The sequence below is a fragment of the Pelodiscus sinensis genome, chromosome 11, assembly GCF_052426305.1.
Source record: "Pelodiscus sinensis isolate ZL-2025 chromosome 11, ASM5242630v1, whole genome shotgun sequence".
NCBI lineage: Eukaryota > Metazoa > Chordata > Testudines > Trionychidae > Pelodiscus > Pelodiscus sinensis.
In genome coordinates, this window is record NC_143062.1 from 11935580 (window position 1) to 11955454 (window position 19875).

At 42.8% G+C, this 19875-nt stretch overlaps 1 protein-coding gene across 3 annotated transcripts in view; it reads right to left on the reverse strand.

Annotated features, from left to right (window-relative positions):
- Positions 1-10875: 10875 nt before the first annotated feature.
- The window catches only part of RFT1 (RFT1 glycolipid translocator homolog), a 32442-nt gene continuing 23442 nt past the window's right edge, over positions 10876-19875 (reverse strand). The window contains exons 12-14 of one of the 3 annotated variants that reach the window (XM_075939364.2): positions 15915-16164; positions 13979-14169; positions 10876-13375 (exon numbers count right to left, since the gene is read on the reverse strand). In XM_075939364.2, the coding sequence (XP_075795479.2) occupies positions 14005-14169; positions 15915-16164 (415 nt within the window). In that variant the 3' untranslated portion in view covers positions 10876-13375; positions 13979-14004. Of the gene's footprint in view, positions 14170-15914; positions 16165-19875 lie in introns of all 3 variants that reach the window. The other 2 variants (XM_089781077.1, XM_075939365.2) reach the window with 2 other exon arrangements.

A 19875-nucleotide genomic window follows, 5' to 3' on the forward strand; every position in this document is an offset into this window, starting at 1 on the left:
TGGCATCCAGGAAACAATTTCACCATTCACACTAATACAGGTGTTCATGTGTAGTGTATCAATGTGTTATTAAATAATAACTGAATAAAATAATATTAAATAAATAATTAAAAACAACATCCATGTTTTGATTGTTTTTTATTTGGACCTCAAGTGTGTAGTCGGCTCCCGAACTGCTGTTTGATAGTTAATGTGGCCCTCGGGCTGAAAAGTTTGGAGACCCCTGCTCTAAAGCAATCCTCCGGGTAGGGTCGAGAGTGAAATTTACCTCTAGAAATCAACAGTGTGAATAGCATACACATTAATTATTTCTGCTTTCTTGGTACAACAGCAGTAGCAGCTCTTGGAAAGAAGCACTATCTTCTGGAACCTCTGAGAATAAGTTTATGGATATACATGACAGACAATTCTGGCTCCCTATCTGGACAGCTGAAAAGTTTCACAAAAAAGAGCTTAGTGTGCAGTGTCAGATTGCAGTGTCTATAACATTACTCTAAAGGCAGGCTTCTGAAAGTCACACAAAGATTTTCTAAGGAGAATTAGTTACCATATTCACCATTTTAAATGAAGAAACAATAGCGAGTAATGAATAAAATATAAGCAAATTGCTAACTTAATTCCAAGTACTATACATTTCACACAAACAATAACAAAGAATTAAGTAACTGTAAAAGGCATTCATTCCTCAAATTAAATATAAAATGCTAACTGTAAAAAAAACTAAAATTGGTTAGTCACTGTTAAACAGTATTGAAAATAATCTGAATATACATAAACTGAAAAAATTAATGTAGAAAGCTGTAAATTATGTAGTAAACAACTAAGCCTGGATCCTGCATATATTACCCATAAGAGTAATTTTACACAGGTGAATTATCTGATAGTCCAGGGAAGCATTGTGTTGCAAGGATTATGCTCTGGGACATCACCGCCAGGAGAAAGTCCTGTGACCAACTAAAATTTAAATGAGAGACTGAAAGAGGTTTAATGTTAAATATAATAGAAGTTAAAGTATTTTGACATGGTTTAAGCAAGATCTGTTTCATCTTTAGCAGTAAAAATTGTGCCTGAATGCCATGTTATTTATTTATATTAAAAATATGAACTGGCTATTTTTATTAGCAGAAGGAAATCTGTCCCCCTTCAAGGACCTACGGTTTTTTCAAGTAGGAAAAAACAAGAAACAATGTAAGAGTGGGTAGGAGCAGCTATTGAGGAGTGGGATGGAAGTGGGATATGAGATGGCTTTCACTGAACTTTAACACCAGTATTCCTGTAACTGGATGCCATTACTAAATCCATAATTTGTATAAAGACTGACTGAAGTGCATGCTTGTATGGCACCTGACCACAATCTACAAATTACACATTTAAAACCGTAAGTGTAAATGTTGCTGTTTTTCAGTAAAATGAATAACGTGGAATAACCACTAGATTTTGAAAAATAAGGGCAAAATCCTATACTCGGTAAATATAACTGATATATTTGGCTGTAAAAAGAGTGATTGGAATAATAGTGATGATTTCTTGATCCTTTCGCACCACAAAAAGCATCCAATACCTGAAGTCTTTTATATGTATTTCAATTCATCTAAAGGATGTTATTTTTCTATATTTTTTCTAGTTCACTTATATCACATGTTCAGTTTGGAAATGGGAACTGTAACCTACTATTTGAAAAGAAATGTACATTGCACTCTCTCCTTTCTCGCTCTCCCTTTCAGTTTAGTCAAAGTCCCTTTACTTCATTAGTTTACTTCATAAAGCAATTACATAACTGTTACCACACTAGAACTGGAATAGTGAATTACATTTACTGAAAATAACTGCAATTAATTTGAAATGATCTTCATGCAGTCATCTCCCACATATAACAGAATTATTCAAATGTCTCTGAACATTTTACATGCAGTACTGGAATGAGTTAGATCAATCAAAAATTAATTGCTTCCAAGGCATCAGCTCGGTCTTTTGGGATCAGTTGAATCCCAATATGTCACAATAGAGTCATAATAACTGATGTAGCACAGAATCATGCATTTGTCACTCACTCATAATAGAAGCCAAGCAGACTAGGTTACAAAATGAAAAGAAAAAAGAAATGAAAATAAGTTAAATACCAAATAGTAGCTATTAGTACAGATTGTACCTCTCTTGTCCAGGATTCTGTGGTCCATCAATATCCATGGGCTGGCAGGACCACAAATGTTGCTAGACCAGAGAGCCCCAGCCGAAGAGGTTGACAGTGGTTAGGAGCAGAGCAAGTCTGGTTGGTGGCAGCCTGCAGAACCACTGATATGGGGTTAAGGAGCCACAGGAGCAGCTGCCACCCTGCGCAGGGCTGGAGACAGGTAGCAGAGCCCTGGGAGCTGGCTGGGGGCAGCAGAGCCAGGCAGGGTAGGCTGGAGGAGGTCAGACCTTTGGACCAGGAGCAGCCAGGAGGGGAGCCTCAGAAGAGCCCAGATGCCTGACCTTCCCTGGTCCGGCAAATTCCCTTATTCAGGACCACTGCAGTCCTGAGGGTGCTGGACCAGGGAGGTTCAACATGTATTGATTTGCTTCTGTGCTAACACAGCTAACATCTTAACACTTTCCTTATGCTTAAAATAGCTGTCCTTGTTTTGCACAATTACTTTTTTCAGTTATTTTGCATAGACAGTAAAACCTGGCTTTCAATTATCAGTGCAAAATATTTATATTTTGGCCTTTACTTTGATGACTTGGACAGCTGTGTGCTATTCAGTATCTATGGAACGAGGTGTACCGGTAGTTCGAATTAGAGATCCTAATTCGAACTACTTACTCCATGCCGCGTGTAGCCGCGGGCACGGCATTCGGACTAAGGGGGATTTAAAAATGGCGGCGCCTGGGAAGTTGCAAACGAAGCCCGGAATATTTAAATCCCGGGCTTCATTTGCTACTCTGGTTGCCCTCATTTGCCTACCTAGAACTACCAAGCTAGTGTAGACATACCCTTAGGTACCATGCAGACCATTCAATAGCAATCCTGATGTCAACTACTTTCCTTTAATAGCAGCAATTGGCCCAGAAACGACCCAGCCTCTTCACTGTATTGGAACTTGAATATTGGCCATTGGCATGATACTCCACAGTAACTTCGTTTTGAAAAAAGGCCTTTGCCATAGGCAGGTTTTCACCGCTGCAGCCATAGAAGGAAGTGCTGGCATGTTTCTTCCCTGGCTGCAGTCCTACAGTCCTCCCACCACACAAGCATGTAAGGGGCTTGGGAACCCACATCCCCATCAAGAGGGGAGCCCTTGCTAGAATCTAGCACCACAGACTGGCAGCATAGGCTGTAGGCAAGACAGCAGCAGAAAGAGGGACTTCAGCTTGAATGCCCACAAGGAGTAGAGGCACTAAGGCTTCATGAAGCCGCATGCTACCTCTTCCCATCTTCTCTGGGGTGCACCCTTCCCTAAAACCCGGGTCCCAGACCCAGCACATTCCAATATTTCCTTCCCTGACTACGAAGTTCAACAAATTCTTTGATAAGATAACGAGCCTTGTGGATAAGGGAGAAGCGGTGGATGTCATATACCTAGACTTTAGTAAGGCATTTGATACGGTCTCGCATGATATTCTTATTGATAAACTAGGCAAATATAACTTAGATAGGGCCACGATAAGGTGGGTGCATAATTGGCTGGATAACCGTAGTCAGAGAGTTGTTGTTAACGGTTCTAAATCCTGCTGGAAAGGGATAACAAGTGGAGTTCCGCAAGGGTCTGTTTTGGGACCCGTACTGTTCAATATCTTCATCAATGATGTAGATATTGGGATAGAGAGTACGCTTATTAAGTTTGCGGATGATACCAAACTGGGTGGGGTTGCGACTTCTTTGGAGGATAGGGACATAATTCAAAATGACCTTAGCAAGTTAGAGAAATGGTCAGAGGTAAACAGGATGAGGTTTAATAAAGAGAAATGCAAAGTGCTCCACTTAGGAAGGAACAATCAGTTCCATACATACAAGATGGGAAGCGACTGTCTAGGAAGGAGCATGGCGGAAAGGGATCTAGGGGTCATAGTGGACCACAAGTTGAATATGAGTCAACAGTGTGATGCTGTTGCCAAAAAAGCAAATATGATTCTAGGTTGTATCAACAGGTGTGTTGTAAGCAAAACTCGTGAAGTCATTCTGCCGCTCTACTCTGCACTAGTTAGGCCTCAGCTGGAGTACTGTGTCCAGTTCTGGGCGCCACATTTCAAGAAAGATGTGGAGAAATTGGAAAGGGTACAGAGAAGAGCGACAAGAATGATTAAAGGTCTAGAGAACATGACCTATGAAGCCAGGCTTCATGAACTGGGCTTGTTTAGTTTGGAAAAAAGAAGATTAAGGGGGGACATGATAGCGGTTTTCAAATATCTAAAAGGGTGTCACAAGGAGGAAGGAGAAAATTTGTTCCTCTTGGTTTCTGAGGACAGGACAAGGAGTAATGGGCTTAAAGTGCAGCAAGGGAGGTTTAGATTAGACATTAGGAAAAAATTCCTAACTGTCAGGGTGGTCAAATATTGGAATAAATTGCCAAGGGAGGTGGTGGAATCTCCCTCTCTGGAGATATTTAAGAACAGGTTAGATAGACATCTGTCAGGGATGGTGTAGGTGGAGCTTGGTCCTGCCTTGACGGCGGGGGGCTGGACTCGATGACCTCTTGGGGTCCCTTCCAGTCCTATTATTCTATGATTATTCTATGATTAAATATACAGGTCTGCTCAACAGAACAACTTACAAACCAGACAGAACCAGAAACTTCCTGAAGAAAAAGACACTCAGGTAATAATGTGTCTGTCTTTTACATGGTAGAATAGACTTGTGCCACTGGTTCTTATTTTGGAAGTTGCATAACTACTATATATCCAGTTTGTACAGGAGAAATTTAAATGACCATATGGAATGCAAAGCAGGGAAAGTAAGTGTACACAGGAGCATGTTTCTGCCTTGCTACTCCCCAACAGAAGAGCAAGATTTTTCTGGACGGACTTCATATTTAGCAAAGCCATTGTAAGAAGGGTTTCTACTTCAGTCCTTTCTTAAAATCACAACTCTATTGCCACTAACTCCACTGGCAGCATCTGTGATTATAAACACAAGGTACTGACAATCACTTATGCTAAAGTACCTGAATGACAGGTTAATTATCTACTTCAGTCAACCTTTCTGAAACTTGCTTTCACCAAAACCTTAAACTTTATCTCCTGTGGCTCCTCAATTATCGAAAGGACACTGGCTTAAATGGCGAAGGAGTTTACAGTTACAGAAATCAGATTCCTGTAATGGTATTAGGACATTCGCCCCAAGCTCTTGAATTTAAAAAGTAGTCTTGTAGCACCTTAGAGACTAACAAAAATATATATACTATCATAAGCTTTTGTGGGGAAAAAAACCCTACTCTTGGATTTTAAAGTTACAGGCTAACACGGCCACCCCTTTGAGGCTGAATTAAAACCTTTGCTAAGTCTACTGAAGTCCAGAATGAAAGAGCCTCCTTAGCCCAATGACTGCACCCTCAGCAGGTGTCCACAGAAAAGTAAATGATAGAGGCAAAAAGAATAATATGTAGCATGAACCTGACTGCTTAAATTATTCTGTGGTCATTACACCAACACCCTTAAGGGGGTGTCATGTGTGTCATGATCCCGTAGGTCAGGCGTCTCCAACCTTTTTACACCCAAGATCACTTTTTTAAATGTCAGGGCAAGCCAAGATCTACCCCATCCCTTCCTCACGACTCCACCCCCTATCTTGAGACCCTGCCCTCTCGATTCCCCTCATCTCCATCACTTGCTGTCCCCAGCCCTTACTCTCACTGGGTTGAGATGGGAGGTGCGGGCTCTGGGCTGGGAATGAGAGATTTAGGTGTGGGAAGAGGTAAGAGGTGCGAGTTCTGGGAGGGAATTTGGGTGCAGGAGGAGATGGAAAAGCAGCTGCTGGCTCAGGGAGGGGGCTCCAGGCTAGAGAGTGTTGGAGTCAGGTGGAGGGTTGGGGTGCTGAGCAAGCCACAGGCTTGTTGTTTCGGTTGGGGTGAGTGAAGAGCTCGGGACAGGGGGTTCAGGTGCATAATAGGCTCAGGATTGGGATGTGTGGGAGGTGCAGGAGCGTTGTGATGCTGTGTCCAGATGGGGGCGTGGCCCCAACTGGGGGCTTGCTGGTCAGGTTTCATTTTTAAATAAAATATTATGTCCAATACAAAATGTTGCAACATTGTCTTTCTTTATGAGAGGGGCAGGGAACCTGTTTTGGGTCAGGGGCCACTGACCCACAGAAAAAGCAGTCAGGGACCACAAAAGTGAGATGCAAAAAACCAACCCCTCCAAAAAAAATCCCCAAGCCTCACTGATGTGGCCCCAATGGAGACACCTTCCTCCCCTGCCACTCCAGCCCCATGGTGGGGGAGTAGCTAGGACTGAGGTTCAAGGCCTCAGGCCAGATTAACTCTTCTGGGTTCCAGGATTAGTGGATTTTGTGGGCCCCTCTACACTCTGAAGTGGGGCCAAAAATGAGGGATCTGATGTGTGGGACAGGGCTGACAGTGAATGGGATAGGGATGGAGGTACAGAATCTGGGTGGAAAATAGGGTACAGGAGAAAGCTGGGGATAGGTGTCTAGCCAGGAGGGAGGGGGCAGGAGCATGGTGTTGATGCATGTTTGGCTATGGTGGCTGGGTGCTGATGGGGATCTAGCCAGGGACCAGGGTGCTCGTGGGGGTTTGGGCAGGGTGCTGGCGGGGGTCTGACCGGAGGGGCCGGGGTAGAGAGAGGGGGCAGGGACAGTCTCTAGGGATGAGGATTTCTGGGTAGCGCTGGAAGATGCCGCTCTGGATTCTGCTCTGACATCTTCACCACCACCACCACCCTACCAAAGCCCGGGGAAGAAAGGGAAGACAAGAAAGCCCGTCTGCTGTTGTGGGCGGGGGAGAGGCACGCATTTTCTTGTCTTCCCTTTTTTCCCCCATGCTGCCTGCCTGTGCTGTGGAGGGAGGAGAAGTCCCACGGCTGAGTGTCAGAGCCAGCATCTCAGGAAGTGCATCCGCTGCTGTGGGGAAGGGAGGAGCAGCACCCACTTCCTGAGACATCAGATCTGGCACACAGCCGCAGGACTTTCCCCACCTCCATTTTGGAGTGCTGATGCGGGCTCCTATTGGGGGTGGAGGGGAAGCAAGAGGAAGCTGGGAACACCTCGCAATCAAGTGGTCGTGCCCCACAATCAACCAGTCGATTGCAATCAACTGGCTGGTGACCACAGCCATAAGTCATGGTCTGGAAACAAGTTATTCAAACACTGCCCAGAGTAGTGACAGCATGATCTAGTGAGCAGAACTTTGGATTAGGACTTGGGAGAGAGGATGTACTCTCCAGCTCTGCTACTGACCTTCTTTATGACCCTGGGAAAGTCGCTTTGTCTCTGGAACACCATTTCCCTTTCTGCTCCATGCAATGAAACAACATGGCTCTTAATCACTGAATCTGACAGCTCCACATTCAGTTCAAACACCACTGGATTTTAGCTAATATTCTAATTTTAATGACAAAAGTAAGAGCAATTGAACAAAGACCCATATTCGATGATAACTGCACACAATGAATAGCTCTATTATACACACTAAAACATACATTCTGGAACATACGGTCGATTTTTTTGTAGAAAAAAATAATTTCAAAAGGCCTCTCTACACTGTGATTTTTACCTATTTCTACACCAAAAGTTTGCTTTCTCACAAAGACATTTCAATGATGCACCAATTACCTGTTCTTAACTGTAATAGCAGTCGCACTACTTCTTTTGGTACAATAGTCATCTGTACATGTAGCTTCTTAGATCATTTTCATCAATCTCCATACCAAATGGTAAAATTTGGATGTGTACCTATGAAAAAAATGTCTCTTAAAAGGCAGTATAAAGTTCTGTGTATTTTAGAGAGTGTTTTTCTGTGAGTCTGTTTGTTCAAGAACTCCTCCTACACTGTAAAAACTAGGACTACCAAGTTTGGTATGTAGTGTCTTCTTATCTTAACGTAAAGCAAGATCAAAGTTTGGTTGTGCCAGGAAAACAGGAAGTGCCTGGACCAGGATTGTTTTCCATAACATGGAAAGGAAGAAAACTGATTGGAGGTTAAGCTATACTGCAGGGTGAGCACTAGGGGGCAGCCACACCATCAGGAGAGTCTCCAGCTGGGGCCGGGCCCCTCCATGTTGCTAGCCACTAGACAAGGCAAGTGGCTCCTTTGCCCCAAATAGGGATGTGAAAATGTATGCAATTGAGTAACCTTATAACCGCTGAAAATTTCAGTGGCAACCTCCTGGGAGCCACCAGCTTTTAACGTGGCTTCTGGAATGCACCAGCTCTCTGCTGCAGCATCGCAGGGATAGCAGCTGGCTCCCCAGGAGCAGGGCAGGAGCCTGTGCGTAACCATGAACAATTACTGATAAGCCCAAGCTTATCGGTTAACCATTTATATGGTTAAACTTTCACATTCTTAGCCCCAAACAGTGCCTGATCAGAGAGGGGGGAGTCTGCCCTCCCACTGGCCTTGCCGTTGCAGCCCCCTGGGACCAGGACCAGCCCCCACCCAGTAGACCCTCTTGCAAAGGGAGGCTAGGGCCCGGAACTGCAGCCTGGCCCCTCCCCACCCCGGAGGGGACCCCTCCCAAGGAGGCAGTGGGGCCGGGAATCATGGCCAAGCCTTGGACCAGCTGCAGGCCAGGCCCCCTCTAGACCAGCTGCAAGGCCGGAGAGGCAACAGGAGGCTGGGGCCAGCCCACAGGGCCCCGCTCACCACAGACAAGCCAGGCCTCCTCAGCCCTGACCCCCTGGGAAGAGCCACCACCACAGCAGCACTACCTTAGCTGCCCTGGGCAGCTGCCAGTAAGCTCCCTCCCCTTCCAACCCCTTCCTCCGAATCCTGCATCTCCCTCCCACTACTTACACTTCTGCACCCCCGCTCCCTGCGGAGCCCCCCCCCCACACACACAGAGAATCCTGTGCCCCCAGTCCTCTCAGCCTCCTTCCCTCACTCCTACACCTGTCCCTTCCCTGAGCCCCCTTTCATCCAAACTCTTGGCCTTACCCCATTCCCACCTCGCTCCCCACCAAACTCCCCTCCCTTAGTCCTCCACCCCCTTCATCACCCACCCCTACCCTGAGTCCTCCACCCACTGTCCTAATTCAATGCACCCTCTTTCCTGAGCCTCCATACACACTCAACCCCCTGCGCTGAGCCCCCCCTCTCCCTTCCCTGACTCCAGCACCCCCCACTCCCTGCCACAAGCCCTCCACATACTTCCCACCCGCCTGTTCCCGAGCAACGCCGGGTACATCTACTAGAATATAAAAATTATGAACCTGTCCTGCCTTCAGGACTTCCATTTTTCATGGCAAGTGCTTCTTTGTATTACTTTGTATTTATTCCTACTGTACCTGAATTATCACTATTTGATCACCAAGTGTGCTCAGCACTGTACAAACAGGACATGTGCCCATGGAGGCACTTACTGTCCAATACAGAAAAGCAAACACTAAATACATGTAATCGCCTAATTGACTGTATTTAGTGAAATTTTAAAAAGAATGAAGCGTGCCTGGCACAACCAGCAGGCATTTCCTTGGATCTCACAGTCCTATCTCCGCTCCCTCCCCCAAAAGCAAATTTGTGCACTAACGACAGCTATTTCAGTGAGATTTAAATGCCAAAAAAAATGCACTGTATAAGAAAAAAATAATGGGCAGCATTTGATATAAAATGTAAAGATAATTTCTGTCCATTTATCTTGAAGATTATTAAAAGCCTTAATGTGACTTCCGTAACATCACTGATTAGGTACAAAAATGAGAGAGCGCTTCATTAATGAATCCATTTATTCCATTAATATTACACAGTTCTGATATACTATGATTTTTCAGTTAAAAATGAATATTAAGTAGTGGAACTGATTACACTGAAGTAATGGGAGCACTGACTGATGATGCAAATCAATATTATGAATTTTTCCGCCTTAATTTCACATTCTTGTAAACAACATATTTTGTGCTATCTCTGAGATTTAATTAGCAAATGAGATATTTATAATATTAAGGACTAATTCATCTGCATACATATGTCACAAAGAAAAGAGTCTGGCAATTCAACTATGTGTACAGCAATAGGAATAATATTTAGTGTGCATCTGACCGGCTCAGAAGGCTAATTCCCAACAGTTTGGGGCTTTCATGTTTAACTTATACAAGGACAAATCTTGAACACTTTCATCACAACGCACGATTTCATTGGGAGCAAGACAAGAAGCATCCAACCTGTTATGGGTAAAATACAAAAGCAAACACTAGAAAACAGTTTCAAATCTGGGAAGCGTCCTGCCCCTTTAGTCAACAGGACTGGGCTCTGCTGCATATCAGAGATTTCTGTGTAATCCAGTTGAAACATGTTAGCAACTGCAAATTTCTTAGAGTATGCAACTCATTACCAGTTACGTAAATAAAGATGACTTTATATACGATTCTTGCTAAAAACATTAAGCAAGGATTTAATTAAAAATCTAATATTTTCATAAACTAAAAATAAATCCAATTTACAAATCCATTAAGTTAGGCAGAAGAAAAGGGTAGAAAAGAGCCAATATTCACAACATATTTCTCGCAGGAATACCAAAAAATGTATGTTTCCATTGAATTCAACAGGAAACATCATGCAAGTTTCCAGGTTTGTGAGATGATCTCATGTGTGAAAATGGATTCATCTGTATTACAGCACCCAAATATCTCAACTACATTCAGGCCTTCTTTTTACAAGGTGCACATATACATTTTAAGAAGTTGTAAGCTCTTTAGTATATGGACTTTCTAAATAAAAAAGGCACACAAACAATAAAAAAAATACATTTTATTTGATAGTATCCTTACATTCACCCTTAAAATGCAACAACTGCTTCAACTTTATGCCTCTCAGTGTAATCTGACATCAACACACAGAAGAAAGAGGCAAACTAACCCTCCTCCAGACTCAGTCTCAAGTCTTTCCAGTACATCTGCAAAAGAATTTGAGCCTCTCTAAAGTCAGTGAACTAAAGACAGGTTTTATGAGTGTCTGAAGCACTAGGGATCCACAACATGGGGACTCAAAATAAGTTGCAGTTGTTAGGGGAAAAATCGTGACAAACAACAACGGGTTGAAATTTTAATCAACATCTTTTGAAACAAAAATTGATAATTTACCTTAGGAAAGCTAAAAACAACATTCACGTTAAAAGCTGCAACAATTTCTAAGCTGTACACTTTCTATCTCTCAGTCTTTCACAGCCCAAACTACATGTTAGAAAACCATAGTCACAATTTTAACTTAAAAAGGAATGTATTCCAACCCTATAACGGTGCAACAGTTTATTGAACCATATTAATATTTTCCAAAAGGCAACTGGCTGATTAATATTAATCTATTCTTCTCTAAGTTAGTCCCATTTATGCATCACAGTATTTTTCCCCACATCAAAACCTATGAAGATGAGCGGGTTTTTTTAAAAAGACTGAACAAAGAATTAAAGAATTACAAATCAAATGTTCTTTGATGGAGGCAGGGACCAGATGACCTTTTATTTGTCCTTTTTTGAAAAAAAAAATCTGAAATACTGTAATAAAAACACACAAGAATGACTGATCAAAGCTAATTCACAAAAGTAGAGACCCTCTGATTTGACCAGCAGTAGGGGTTAAACCTGCAATAATTATTTATAGTCAGCACCTGAACTGCTTAACTGGGAGGCAATCATGTTCAGACCCTTCCAAAGCCTTTTCACTAGGAAATCAAAGTAATGATTCATTTTAAGAAAATAAAACTCAGAATTCAACTACAAACCATATACCACTTAAAGGCAAAATTGTTAGAAATGGCATATAATCTCTCCTCAAAAATGTTAAGATTTCTCACCCTCACATAGGTCAATGGGAAAATCCATTCAATGTGCAATAATCAAAAAAGCAACCAGAATGTTAGGAATATTTAAAAAAGGGATATAGAATAAGACACAGAATATCTTATTGCCTCTCTATAAATTCATAGTGGCTACGTCTAAACTTCATCCCACTTTCAAAAGAGGGATGTAAACTAGGCAGATCGAAAATGCAAATGAAGCAGGGATTTAAATATCCCATGCTTCATTTGCGGACGGCAGTTTCACTTTCGAAATACCTTTTTTCGAAAGAATGCTGTGACACGATTATGCAAATGAAGCGCAGGATATTTAAATCCCCACTTCTTTTGCACTTTCCATCTGCCTAATTTACATCCCGCTTTCAAAAGAGGGATGTAGTTTAGACATGCCCAGATCCTGAATACTGTGTGCAGATGTGGTCATCTCATCTTAAAGAAAAAAAGGTATCTTAGCAATGGAAAAAGTTTTTGAAAGGGTAACAAAAATTATTAGGGGTATGGAATAGCTGCCATACGAGGAGTAATTAGTAAGACTGGGACTTTTCAGCTTGGAAAACAAACAACTAACTACGTGTGAATATGGTCTGCAAAATCAAGATTGGTGTGGAGAAGGTAAATAAGGAAAAGTTATTTACTCCTTCCCATAACACCAGTAGTAGGGGTCACCAAATGAAATTGATAGCCAGTTTAAAAAAGAAACAAACAAAAGGAAGTATTTATTTACACAATGTGCAGTCGACCTATGGAATTCCCTGCCAGACGATGTTGTGACTTCCAGGACCATAACAGGCTTCAAAAAAGAGCTAGATAAATTCATGGAAGTTAGGTCCATCAATGGCTATTAGCCAAGATGGGCAGTAATGTTGGTCAGAAGCTGGGAATGGGCAACAGGGGATGGATCACTTGATGATTACTGGTTCTGTTCATTTCCTCTGGTGCACTAGGCATTGATCACTGTCAGAAGACAGGATACTGGGCTAGATGGACCTTTGATCTAACCTATATGGCCGTTCTCATGTACTAAAATGGTTAGTAGCAAAGGTAAAATACCAGATACAAAGAAAAGCTTTCATGACAGTGAAAAAGGCAGGCTAGAGTAGGGTAAAAATCTTCTTCATACTTTTAAAACATCTTTTTTCAGAGACACTCAAAAACACTTTACATAAACATGAATTTTTCAAACTTCACAGTACTGTGTGAGGTAGTTATACTTTATAGAGTAAGATGCCGAAAACACAACAAAGTCTCAAAACATACAACAATAAAGAGAGACAGTGCCTGGAACAGAATCCTAAAGTCTGACTCCTGTCTTGTCCTTTTAGATGATGAAGTAATACCCCCAGATAATAAAACTATACAAGTAGATAACAAAATGGAAAAAGATCTAGACCTGCTGCAATCCAAGGCCATGTGCTCCACAATGCAATCATAATCAGCTAGAAGTCAAGAAAAAAAATGGTAAGAGAATAAAGCATGGAAACAAAACAAAAAAAGGCAAACCTATTCAAAGGGACTCAAGACATTTCAATGAAGATGCTGGGTTCATTTTTATCAGAAATTTGAGCAGCACAGAACCAGGTTTCTACTGCCCTCCACCTAAGAATTTAAAATATCAACATCATAAGGGAAGACGTTGCATACCCAAGTTTCTTCAAGAACACATTTTTAGGTCTGTTAAGGTCTCTCTCTCAAATCCATGACATTTTGCTGAAGTAGCAGTGATGTAAATATAGTCTGCTGTGTAGAGGTACCCAAAGTTAGGCAATACTCTTATGAAGGAAAGGGAGCTGATAAGAATGATAACGAGAATTACCTAGCTCCGGGTTGTTATAATTTGTGTACTAGGCTGGAATATGAATTTAAATGATTTGAAAATGGAAATAATATCTGGTTGCCAAATATTTCCATTTAAGCTCCACAGTGTCATAAATATTCAATAGGAATCTTTTAAAAAAAAGAAACCTTACAAAATATCATTATAACTTATCCTATATATATTTTATATATAAAATATACCTGTGTAGCAAACATACACATACATAAGAATTATTGTGTACATGGTCATTTAGGTTTCTTTCTTGGTATACCGCGACAGGAACTGAGTTCTAACAAAGTTAACCAGCTTGGTCTCTGCGAAGAATATAGTGATGAGTGTTGCAGCGAAGCAGAGAGCTCCCACAGTGATGTGGATCAGCCTTGCCAGCCAGCCTTTATCACAGCACAAGAATGCCTACAAAGAAAACAAAGTAAGCAAGCAGTTGTAGAAAGATTACTGGTAGAGAGGTGAATACTCTACATTATTTATAAGTATGATTTGGTATGTCTCTTGACCACAATAGCAGCACTACTGGCAGCCAGTCCTCATGCAAGGCAATCAGATAGATTCATCTAGTGTAACTTAAACTTGCAAAAAATGGCTCATAATGGCCATGTTTATATTTTTATAATACTATTAGCACATTTTCTCAGTGTTGCTTAGGACCTTAAGGCAGGGGACTGGAAGTGGGGGGGAATGCAGGAGTTGGGGGTGGAAGGGGAGGAGGGGCTCTGGGCAGAGGAGACAGACAGAGGGAGAAAGAAAGAAGGGAGGAGGGGATGGAAGTGTTTTGCTCCTCTCTTTCCTGTCAGGGAGAGAGCAAAGTGCATTGCTCATTTGCCCCGAGTTCCCTAGCCAGAGTGAGGAATGCAGCAAACTGTGCACTTTCTCCTCAGTCCCTAATGAAGGGGAAAAGCCAGCAATGTCCCTGAATGAATCTGGGGGACTTCCCATCCCCCCACCGCACTTCCTAAAGGACACCTGGGGGGTGGGAGGCTCAAAGCTGTGCTGTCCTAGACATAGAGAGTGGAGGGCAGAGGGGTTGCACTTCCAGCCAGCCTCTTTCACCTGCCTGGTGATTCTGCCTCTTTTCTGTGTGGTTTTATGAGAAGTAATCCCATTCTGGGCATATCCCGTTTTCCTGGCACAACCAAATCCTGACCTTGCTTTAAGTTATAAGAGGAAGCTTTATATGGAATTTGGTGGTTCTAGTTCTTCCCACATAGGAAGAGTTTTTGAACAAACAGACAGAGCAAAGCCTCTCAAATTTACAGTAGACTTCTATGAATACAGTATACACAACTAAGCATTTGGTAAATATTTGATCACTGTAGAAGTTATATGCCATCATACATCTTCACTGTGCACACATGAAGTTAAATGATATACTTAGGAAAACTATTTTCTTGTTATGCGTTACGACTAAAGCTGCACATCATTCCTTCATTTCTGCAACCATATATCAACCGATGTTTAAAAGGAGGCCCTACTGGACCACCTTTTACAATATAAAGCTGTGGTTTCTAGCCTTTCAGAGTCATGACTTAATTCATGTAATTGTTACAATAGAAGATCTGTAGTTAGTCAGGATGGAACCTTGCCTATCTTCTACCCTGGATAAGTGTGAACAGAGAAGGAATGCCACATACTGAGAAGGGAGGCCCACAGACAGAGAGGGGAACATTTTCGTGGTAAGTTGTTGTTGTTTTTTGGGGGGTGGGTAGCTGTTTGAAGCTGTTGGGAAATTTGAGATATTGAAATAAAATCCAAGAAGACTGATCAGTAGGCAGAGCACAGGAGCTCTGGTAAAAAATGGTATGATTAATTAAACTATCAGACTCCTGCCACATGTCAGTGATAAATATTACACACACACACACACACACACACACACACACACACACACACACACACCCCCGCACTGTGCATGGTAGAACTTATGTACCTTATGTATATACACTTAGAAAAAACTATTTTCACATGTCTCATATATACATATATGCAATATAATCAGCCTTGCAAAATTGTAATGACAATTTAACAGCATATGCTCATAATCATAATAATAATGTATGCCTTTTAGTGAGATTCTGATAATGAAATGATCTGATATGAGCAAACTTTTAATAGATCAATAGTGAAATCTGACACACACTCACCTCTGAAAAAACAGTGATTACTGCACTTAAGATATAAACAAAGATTAGAGATGTTGAGAGTAGCAGCCCTTTCAAAGGCCTGTAAGGGCTCTCTTTGAAGTAATTGTAGATATAGCGAATGCTGTGTGCTATTCGAATACTCATATTGAAACAGTTTGCAAGGATAAAGCCTACACTGCCTTGCCACTGAGTCAAGAAATAAGACACACACAAGAATGTGAAGGACAAGGCCAGCATAACAAAACTGAACCTAAAGGGAAAAAAGAGAAACAAATTAAGCAATGTATGCAGGGAAGATATATCAATTTACATCTCTGTCAGAAAGAATCCCACATTTTTCCCCTTAAAATAAGAAACCAAACTGATTAATTTTGAACATTAACAGTAAGGTGCAGTCCAAAATTTCTGCATATGAAAAAGCAAGAGTGGAAACGTTTTGTTGTTCACATTACTAAATAAAGGTTTGGGAGAGAAAGACCAGCTCTTAGCAAAGCAGAAAAATATTCCGATTTAAAAAAAAAAAAAAAAAAAAAAAACACAGAGCCAGATGGTCATTAAAACCTAATATGGAAGTGGATAATTGTAGCCTACTTAATTTCTGAGACTAAACAGTTTTCAAACACAGCTAATACTGGGAAAGGGATAGAGTTTAAATAAAAACACGTTTTGTTAAGCAATATTAATCTATTTTATTTGAACTTAAGTGCAGTGGTGATTTACTATGCACAGTTTATTGTGTGTGTGTGTGTGTGTGTGTGTGTGTGTGTGTGTGTGTGTGTGTGTGTGTGTAAGTAAGTAAGTAAGTAAAAGTGAGCACACAGTCTCCTCGCTTGCTGGACATTTGGTACAACATGAAGTATACCTGCAATCAGTATGCAGAGAGCTAGACATAAATTTAGACAAAAATTCACTTCACTTGATCCAATTTCTATTTATTTTACAGTATCAATAGAAAAATATTTAGATCATACATGATCATCCTGAATTGCAACAAGTTCAGTAGTTCAATAAAGTTATGCCCCTGAAGATAAAATTGATATGAACTAATAAAGAATTCATGAAAATAGAAATTAATTCAACATTACAGACCAAGTCTAAAAGAGTACAGGCAGTCCCCGGGTTACATACAAGATAGGGACTGTAGGTTTGTTCTTAAGTTGAATCTGTATGTAAGTCGGAACTGGCATCCAGATACAGCTGCTGCTGAAACCGACCAGCAGGGCTTCCTGGAATCAGCCGCTGATCAGTTTCAACAGGCTGAATCTGGTCGCCAATTCTTACATACAGATTCAACTTAAGAACCTCAGGCGTCCCCAAGTCAGCTGCTGCTGAAATTGATCAGTGGCTGATTCCAGGAAGCCCGGGGCAGAGCAACTCTGCCTCGGGCTTCCTGTAGTCAGCGCTGGTCAGTTTCAGCAACGGCTGACTTGGGGACGCCTGGGGCAGAGCAGCTGGGGTGCTGCTGGGTTGCTCCAGTAGTGCCGCTCCTCGGCGCTACTGGAGCAACCCAGCAGCACCCAAGCTGCTCTGCCCCAGGCATCCCCAAGTCAGCCGCTGCTGAAACTGACCAGCAGCGGCTGAATCAGGATGCCTGGGGCAGAGCAGCTGGGGTGCTGCCGGGTTGGTCCAGTAGAGTCCAGAGCGGCACTACGGGGCCAACTGGCAGCGCCCCAGCTGCTCTACCACAGGCGTCCAGAGAAAAGCCTGGTCTGCTGGGGGGGAAGGGGGCGCGCACTAGCTGCGCCCCCCCCCCCCAGCACACCAGGGAGACGCGGGCGGCAGACCGAGATGCACCGCGGACTGGGGGGGGACGGGAGGGGGGGGCAAAGCAGAGCCAAGCGGAGCCAAGCCGCGGAGCACGGGATCAGCTGACAGCCCAGACGCGTCAGACCAGGAGGACGGGGGGGGGGGGGGGGACGCAGAGCAAAGCCGCGGAGCACGGGGGCAGCAGACAGCCACGGCGCGTCTGGGCTGTCCCGCTGCCCCCGTGCTCCGTGGCTTTGCGCCAGACACCTGTGGTACAGCAGCTGGGGCGCTGCCAGATGGTCCCGTAGCGCCACTCTGGGTGCTACTGGACCAACCGGGCAGCACCCCAGCTGTTCTGCCTCAGGCGTCCTGATTCAGCGGCTGAATCAGGACGCCTGGGGCAGAGCAGCTTGGGTGCTGCTGGGTTGGTCCAGTAGCGCCGAGGAGCGGCGGCGCTACTGGACCAACCCAGCAGCACCCCAGCTGCTCTGCCCCAGGCGTCCCCAAGTCAGCCGCTGCTGAAACTAACCAGTGGCTGACTACAGGAAGCCCCTGCCGCTTCCTGGAATCAGCCGCTGATCAGTTTCAGCAGCAGCTGACTTGGGGATGCCTGGGGTTCTTAAGTTGAATCTGTATGTAAGTCAGAACTGGCGTCCAGATTCAGCCGCTGTTGAAACTGTCAAGCAGCGGCTGAATCTGGACGCCAGTTCCGACACATACAGATTCAACTTAAGAACAAACCTACAGTCCCTATCTTGTACGTAACTCGGGGACTGCCTGTATAGTGAACCACTTCAATGCACCATTGGTACAGTTGATAATGACAAGTCCAGCTGTCTCTTCCATTACATGAACACTGCATCTGTTGCATTTCCCAATTAAGCATAGATCAAAAATCTGCAGCCTTAAAGGCACATTATACATGTGACAAAAACTGAAAATTTAAAGCGAGGCAAAGTTAATACAACACTTTTTCAAATCAAGAGAAAATTATTATACCATAACAGTAATTATTCTGCTATAAGGCTGTGGTTAAAATGCAGTATATGCTGCCATATTTTCATTGCTCTGCTCTTGATGCTCTGGAGTGAAATTCAGTTTGAAACATGCCATCTCTGCAAGATACTTAGATTGCTAAAAAGACAGGATAGGTATACAGTCCCACTAAGGCAGGCAATTAATCTAACATGTTAAAAGTTAGCTTTTAAATCTAATATCAACTCATTTTAAAAATACAAATTTTGGAATTATTTTGATGAACTGAAATAAAAAAGAAATCACAATTGGAACATTACGTTAATTAAAATGACATACTTGAAATAGACCAGTGTCTCAGAATTCGGACCTGTAAAGTCAAGTAATATAATCCAAAAAAGACTTTGGTCTAAACAGTACACATGTCTAAAACATAATGTGAAAATTTTCTGTGCCAAGTCATATGTTATAAAAATCTGTTTCCTCAATACTGGATGCTTGCCAATCCAAAAATAGTCTGATGAATATTCTTATACTACTGCTTCCATTAGTTTGACACTCCTATTATATTGCTAATCATTTCATTCTTAAACTCAACAATATGCCACAGAAGTAGAGCTGATCAGAGAAAAAAAGAGACTAAGTTTGTCCATCAAATTTTTTTTGAAAAATCTTGTTTAATCTGCTTTATATATATTATTTAATAAGACAGCTATTTTGTGGTGTATTGTAAACATTTATTCAGAAAAATACATGAAATTAAGGATGTTAAATTGCAGTTATCTAAATAATCATGTGGTCGATACAATTTGTATCGACTACGCAACTAGTTGATAAGGACCGCTATGCAGAGTCGCAGTGGGGCCAGCTCCAGCTGGGACTGAGCAGTTCCAGCTTGTGCCAGTTCTGGGAGGCACCCGCGCTGTGGCTTTGCATTTTAAATGTAGTAAGAATCGCCGGGCTCTTACTATATTTAAAATGCAGAGGCTCAGCATCCCGGATCAGCGGGAGCAGGAACTGCTCCGTCCTGACTTATGCTGATCTGCCACAAATAGGGGCTACTCCAGCAACAGCTCCTGTTCCAGCAGCAGCCCCTGGCCGTGGACAGTTCAGGCTGCTGCGAACAGGGGCTGCTGTTCTGCCCATGGCGAGCCTCAGCCCACTGTAGGCAGAGGCTGCTTAGCAGCAGCCTCCCTCATCCCCCTGTCCCGCTGCCTCAGATAGATGCAATGGGGATGGG